The 7,669-nt window shown below is 44.5% G+C and overlaps 1 protein-coding gene across 1 annotated transcript in view; it reads left to right on the top strand.

Annotated features, from left to right (window-relative positions):
• Crtc3 (CREB regulated transcription coactivator 3) overlaps positions 1-7,669 on the top strand; it is a 124,868-nt gene that overhangs the window by 5,821 nt on the left and 111,378 nt on the right. Inside the window, exon 2 of the mRNA XM_010621251.2 lies at positions 3,620-3,636. Within this exon, the coding sequence (XP_010619553.1) occupies positions 3,620-3,636 (17 nt within the window). The remainder of the gene's footprint in view (positions 1-3,619; positions 3,637-7,669) is intronic.

Raw genomic sequence — 7,669 nt, 5'->3', positions numbered from 1 at the left:
TTTTTTTTTTTTTTTTTTTTTTTTTTTTTTGTATCAGGATTGAATTTGGGATCTTGTGCTTGTGAAGCAGGCGGTAGAACCTCCGAGCTAAATCCCCAGCTGCTTTCAGGATTTTAATCAGCCCTCTGCTAGGGCAGCCACATTGGCTCCTGGGACAACAGAGGAGACATTAGCATATTGGGAAGTGATTTTACCATTCTGAGTTCCTGGTCCTTGGGTCCTGATTCTCAGCCAAGGAACTAGGTCCTAAAACTCACCATATGTCTTTCTTGTGCAACCTCTCCTCCTGCAGGCCTTACCTTGTCCTTGGAGAGACTTCTCAGCACAGGCCCAGCCCCTGAACCCACACATATTCCAGAAACTGAGAAGAAAATGGAAGCCTGCAGCCAACATGGGTGCTGCCTTTGAAGAGTCCAGCAAGAGGTCCAGGCATCTGGAGAGCAGGTGACCAGCTGAAGAAATGAAGGTGAAGAGCGTGTTCCATTCCCAGGTTGCCTCCACAGCTGCTCAAAGCAAGGGAACACCCTCTCCTCCCTGATGTAGGCAGAAGGTTCACTCTGGGGAAACTGAGCCAGAAAGGGCCTGAATTTAGGGTGAGACAGAGCAAGACCTAGGAGGGAGGGATTCAGAGAAGGCTTACACATCCCACAGTGAAGCCTCCCTTCTCTTTTTCTTACCTATGCAGGGTCCCACCCATGTTAGGCAAAGTGCTGTACCACTGAATTATACCCCTAGTCTTTTAAACTTTATTTTGAGGGCTGGGGATTTAGCTCAGTGGTTCTGCCGTGTACCTCACAAGTGCAGGGTCCCGAGTTCGATCCCTGGTACAAAAAAAAAAAAAAAAATTTTTTTTTTTAAATTTTGAGAAAGTCTTGCTAAGTTGCTGAGTTATCTGGTCTGGTGACCCTCCAATTCTCCTTCCTCAGCCTCCTGAGTGGTGGGGATTACAGGTGTGCTCCATTATGCCTGACATTTTTTTCTTGACTTTAACAGTAATAACACTTGCTTTTTAAAATAAAGATAATTTGGAAATGTCAAGTAGGAGATAAAGGTTCCCCAGTAATCTGTATGTTCCCAAAGGCAGCTATTAATCTGTTCATAAGAAATTTTCTGTATAAGTATAATAGGTCCTGGGTCACTTCCTGTAACAAAGGCTACAACGACAGGGCTTTAAACAACACGATTGCTTACCTCTCGGGTAATAGTCTAGAAGCAGTGCAGAGCACATAGAGTGTGTGTGGGGGTCACAGGTTCCTTTGCTACCATGTTCTGCCATTGTTCTCTACTCAGTTTCTACCCAGCCGGCTAGGATGGCTGCTCCATTGTTGTGACCACAGCCACATGCCCGTTAGCAAGCAGGAGAGAAGAGGAAAGGGAAAGCCACTTCTTTTGTGTGTGTGTGTATGCATGTGTGTGCGCATGAATGTGGTTTAAGGACACGATCCCAAAGCTGCCTATACTCAGCTCACATCCTGTTGGGCAGAACATAGTGCTCTGATCACACCTATTTGCAAGAGAGAATGGGAAATGTCACCTTAGGTGCTGATTTTGTTTTTGTTTTTTTTGGTTACCGGGGTTTGAACTCGAGTCCTTGTGCTTGGGAGGCAGGTGGCGGAACCACTGAGCCAAATCCCCAGCCCACACCTTAGGGAATGTAGTCACGAGACACATAGCCATGTACACATGACATCTGCCCAACATAGGGCTCCAGGTTTCTCTGGTCTTTTCCTCTTTCTTTCTTTTCTCCTTCTTCATCTTCTCCATCTTCTCCTTCTTTTCCTTCTTCTTCTCCTCCTTTTCCCCCTCCTCCTCCTTCTTCTTTTCATTTGTTTTTTGTTTTCTGAGACAGGGTCTCGCTATGTAGTTCAGGCTGGCCTTGAACTCACTGTGTAGCCCAGGCTGGCTTTGAACTTGAGGCCTACCAAGTGCTGGAATTACAGATGTGTGTGCCACCACACCTGGTTCTTTCTTTTCTTGGTACTGGGAAATCAAACCCAGGAGAGGGATCTACCATTAAGCTATATCCCCACTATAGAGACAGAATCTCACTAAATTGGCAAGGCTGGCCTCAAACTTGCCATTCTCCTGTCTCAGCCTCCCGAGTAGCTGAGATTACAAGCATATACTACCAGGGTTGGGGATTTAGCTCAGTAATTCCGCTGCCTCCCTTGCAAGCGAAAAGACCCAAGTTCGATCCCTAGTACCAAACAAACAAACAAAAAAACACAAGCAAACACTACCATACCCATCTTGGGATTTCTTTTATAAAGGAAGGAGGGGAGAATGATTATCTGGAGACAACCAGCAATCTCTGGTATAGAATAACTAGAGTCAAGGATCATTAGAGATTTGAGGAAAGCCTTCGGAGGAGATAAAATGAATAAACACCCATGAGCTAGGGATTTAGCTCAGTGGCACTGTGCCTGCCTTGCAAGTGCAAGGTCCTGAGTTTGTTCCCCAGGAGAGGAAAAAAACAAAACAAAACAAAACAAAACAACAAAAAAAAAGAAAGAATACTCATTCATGAAATGAGTATTGGATGCCATTAAACAAGAAACATCACGGGCCAGGGATTTAGCTCAGTGGTTCTGCCACCTGAGTTCAATCCCTGCTGCCACACACACAAAGAAAAAGAAATATCAGAGAAAATGGGCATAGTGGTGCATGCTTGTAACCCTAGTATTCAGGAGGCCTAGGCAGAAGGCTTGTAGAAATTTCAAGTTTGAGACCCTGTCTAAAAAAAAAAAAAAAAATCAGAAGCAGGAAAGAGTTCTTGGAAATTAAAAATATAACAGAAATTATTCAATAGAAGCATTGGAAGATAAGCTTGGGAAAATATATCAGGAAATAGAACAATGAAAGATAAGTAGAAGAATAAGAAGATGTCGGGCGTGGTGGCACCTGTAATCCCAGCACTCAGTGGGGCTGAGGCAGGAGAATCACTGTGAGTTCGAGACCAGCTTGGGCTACATAATGAGCTCCAGGTCAGTCTCAACTATGAGACCCTGTCTCAAAAAGTGAAAACAAACAAACAAACAAAAAAAAAAAAAAGAAAGAAAAAAGAGCAATCTAAGAAACCCATTAGCTGACCAAGAGAAGTTCCAGAAAGAAAATGAAAAGAAGAAAATTATCAAAAAGATAAGACAATCTCCCCAAACCAAAGGATACAAATTTCCAGTCTGCACATAATAGTGCAATGAGCAACAACTGAAGACACAGATCATAAAAGCTCGGGGCACTAGGCCTTCAGAGAACAAGAAGAAATACAAAATAAACAATTCTCATAGAACTAGGTCACCTGCAAAGAAAAAGGAAACAGTGCAAATGGCCTTCCCAGCGTAGTGCTGGAACTGAGAAAACAGTGCAGCAAGGCGTTCCGGATCTGACTGGAAAGACCTGCAGCGAAGAGGGCTGTTCCCAGCCAGACTAAAGTCAGCCCAGTGGTAAAACCACACATCTCCTACACACCGAGGCTAAAGCGTCTTTTCTCCCAGGCAGGCTTTTGCTCTCCTGGCCAGGAACGACTGGAGAATATAGCAGGAACGGGGATGGAAAGGAAGCAAGAAGACAGTCTGAAGCTGGGCGGTGGCACACACCTGGGATCCCGGCATTCTGGGAGGCCGAGGTGGGAGAGTGGTAAGTTTGAGTTCAGGCTCGACAACTGGATGACTCTGTGAGAACTTGTCTCAAAATGAACAGTTAAAAAAAGGGCTGGGGATTTAGCTCAGCAAGAAGGCCCTAGACCCAATTCCCAGAGCTGGAACAAACAGACAACCTGAGATGCAGGCAGCCAAGGTCAGGAAGAAGCAGGGTGGTGGTGGACAGATAGTGAAGGACAGGAGCATCTTGCACGCAGGCGATCAGTTTAGAGCCAGGCGAGGAAATGGAAACAACTACCCGGAGAAACAGTTGCTTGCAGATTCAGTAATGTGATCCAGTTCTTCTAGAGTTCAGGAAATGCAGATTAATAATGATTTTTTTTGGTACCGGGGATAGTACTCAGGTCCTTGTGCTTGCAAGGCAGGCACCGGAACCACTGAGCTAAATCCCCAGCCCCAGATTAATAATGATTTGAGTAAAATCTAAGCAAATCAACAATGAAAGTAATTTTAATATCCATCCCTCCAAAGGATGTATAGCAAAAGAGAACTATTGTACCCTATGTAAACATTTCCTACTGATTTATCCAAAATGATCGTAATGGCATTGAAAGCATGAAGGCCAAGAAAATTATATTTTTGTTGGGGCCTAAAATACTCAAATCATCCCTTTCCATGACAGGAAAATAAAGTATCTCTAAAATTGAAAACTAATGCAAGACAGCAGGGTGGATTTATCATTGACCATGGGAATTATCTCTTTTTAATATTATAAGCCTGCACTATTGTTTCAAACAACTCACATACATGTGTTTACTTGGCTAAAAATTAAATTTAGACATGGAGCATAGTGGCGCACACCAGTAATCACAGCACTCGGGAGGTCGAGGCAGGAGACTCACACATTTGAGGCCTCTGGGCTGCATAGGAAATGCAAGGCCATCCTGAACTGCATAGCATGACCCTATCTCAAAAAAGTAAACACAAAAGCAAAGCAAAATAAATTTAGCACTGCGGGTGCTGCTCTATGGTAAAGCACTTGCCTACCCTGTTGAAGGTCATGGATTTTGTTTCAGGGCTGAAAAAAAAGAAACTTGTAATGATTAAAGTAAGCACAGTAAGAACAGAAATAGAATGAAAATATTCTAAGCAGACAGGGAAAGTATGGGCACAAAACACAGACAGGACAAGGGCCTCGCTTGCCGGGCTCCGGGTATAGCAGATCACCAACACCAGGGTCCTCTACCCTCCCCACACTGAGAAGCTTTGGGACTCAAACTGCCTCTCATGGAGGTCCTTGCAGCTGGGACACTGGACATGATTTTGGTTTTTCCCATCAGTCTCTGTCTTAGGAGAGTAGTGGGTGAAGTAAAACAGCGTCTGTGTGTGTGTTTCTGCTACAGCCACTTCTGCACACATGTCCGTGGCTTCTCACTGTGACACACGGTAGTCTCCTCTTATCAGTGACCTTATCAAGACCACCATGGATGGGCTGGGGATTTAGCTCAGCGGTTCAGTGGCCTGCTTTGCAAGCACAAGGACCTGAGTTCAATCTCCGGGACCAAAACAAACAAAAAAGACCGCCATGGATACCTGAAACTGTGGATGGTAGTGAACCCTATTTTTAAATTTCTTCCCATTCATTCTTATCACCGGTGTAACAATCTTACCCTATGTATATATTTTTGTTGTATTTTTTGAGACAGGATCTTGCTATTCAGGCTGGACTTGAACTCATTATGTAGTCCAGGCTGCCCTCAAAGTCTCAGTGATCCTCCTGCCTCAGCCTCCTCCTGGGTGCTGGGATTACAGGTGTGTGCCACAGTGTTCAGCAGCATGTAATTTACAAAAATTCCTTATCATGTTGAAAAATTTTCCCTCTCTCTCTCTCTCTCTCTCTCTCTGTACTGGGAATTTAATCCAGGGCCGTTGCACTGAGCCACATTCCAGCCCCCCCTCCCACTTTTTTTGAGGCAGGGTCTCACAAAATCCCTAATTTGCCCGGGCTGGGCTTGGAATCCTCCTGCCTCAGCCTCATAGACTGCTGGGATTAGATGTACATACCACCACTCTCAACTCGCCTTTTCTCTTAAAAAAAAAAAAAAAAGAACTTTGCAGCTTCTCTTTGGCATACAGTATTAAATTGTCAGCATCACAACTCTTGCAGGTTGGGGATTTTTATTTGGTAAAGTAAAGGTTGCCTGAACACAAACTTCTTGAGACTGTGACATTTGACCTGATACCTGGGACAGCTATTAGGTAACTAGCAAGAAGGTGGTGTATATAGTGTGGATACTCTGAAAGCAAAGATTCACAGCCTGAGCAGCACAGAATGGAGTGGCACAAAATTTCATTGTGCTGTTCAGAATGGTGAGCAATTTAAAACCTACGATTATTTATTTCTGAATGCCCCACTTCATACTTTCAGACTGCATTTGATGGAGGGTAAGTGAAACCTTAGAAAGTGGAACTGTGGATAAAGGAGGACTGCCCCACCTATGTGGTTCAGAAGTTTGCATAGCTTTCCAGTTCAGGAGGCAGCTTCCTGATTTTAGAAGAGGTAGTGGCTCCTTTGCTGGCTGAGTCTTGCAGCCAGGCTGTAAATTCACCCTGAAGATTCAACTATCCAAACAAGTCCTTAAGACGCTTTAGATCCTGTAGTACTTTTGTACTGAAACTATTTAGAGTCTGTTGTCTGAAATTGAACTCAGACAATGTAACAGGAAAGCAGAACGTAAAATGAAGTGAAAAAACATAGTAAACATGACAAAGTACAATAGAGACATAAACCCAATTTTAATAAAACAAGAAAAACTAGACTGGATATAAACTAAAATATACTCTCAGATTAAATTTTATGAATAAGTCAGCTACATGCTATATATGAGAACCATAAAAATAACAATGCTACCCAATAATTAAAACAAGTGAATTGACGTAACACTAAATGCAAAATTGCAAAAACATTGTTCAGCATGATGTCTTTTTCATTTTTTCATTTTTTTGTGGTGGTACTGGGCATTGAACCTGGGGCCTTTGCACTGAGCTACATCTTTAGCCCCTTTTTATTTTTGTATTTCACGAAAGGGTCTCACTAGGTTTCTCAGTTGCCTGGGCCGAGCATGGATTTTTGATCTTCCTGCTTCAGCCTCCCAGACTGCTGGGCACGTGCCATCATGCCTGGCCCATTTTTATAAATTTTTTCGTACTCAGGACCTTATGCTTGTGAGGCAGGTACAGTGCCACTGAACTAAAACCCTGGCCCTATAAAATTTAAAAACACAAAATCGGGTATTCTATATGCAATTTCTGGATTCACAGACCAATGTTATAAGTGTAAACACATGAGCAGTAATGTTATGCATCAGCGACCTTCTCTAAGAAAGAAGAAAGAATGTGTCTGGGCCTTTAGTTATGTCTAATTTTGTGTCTATAAATCCAAGAGTATACAGCAAAATGCCTTTTAAGATGTATTTATTTGCAGGACCAGAATCACACCCAAGGCCTCGTGCCTTAGATAAGAGCTCCATCCCAGCCCGATAGACGTTTAGACATCGGTTTAATCTCCACAGTGAGGAGCCAGCGTTAGGAATTTTTTTGGGGGGTACACTTCTGCATGTCTCTAGCACTTCTTAATTTACAAAACTCAGACACAGACACCCAGGCTCTCGTGTGCACGTCAACACTGACGCTGATAGGCTGGTATGAAAAGGGGGGATCGGCGGCTGAGGCCTAGGGTGCAGAGGTCCCGGGGTCACGAGGCTAGAGGGCATCTCTGACTAGGATGGACCTGCGGCCGCGAAAGGCCACAGGCTGCTCCTGGACTCCAGTGAGGGATCCGGTGGGATCGCCCGGTTTTTACCCCCAAGGAAACCGTGTCAGGGAGGAACAGAAGCTGGTAAAAGTCTTCAAAGAGTCCCAAGAACCCAGAGGTCAATCCCAGTTGGGCTCTCAGTGCGGGGGCGCCCCAGCCGCTTCCTAATCGGTGTTGTCCTGCGGGTGGGAGCAGCTCTCGGGCTCCGCCACTCGCCCCAGGACCTGCGCGGCGGGGGCGGGGCCTAGCGTGAGGC

This window comes from Fukomys damarensis, unplaced genomic scaffold (genome assembly GCF_012274545.1).
Source record: "Fukomys damarensis isolate Sample0158 unplaced genomic scaffold, DMR_v1.0_HiC HiC_scaffold_7, whole genome shotgun sequence".
NCBI lineage: Eukaryota > Metazoa > Chordata > Mammalia > Rodentia > Bathyergidae > Fukomys > Fukomys damarensis.
The sequence above is the reverse complement of the archived record's forward strand: the minus strand, read 5'-3'. Positions and strand labels throughout refer to the sequence as shown.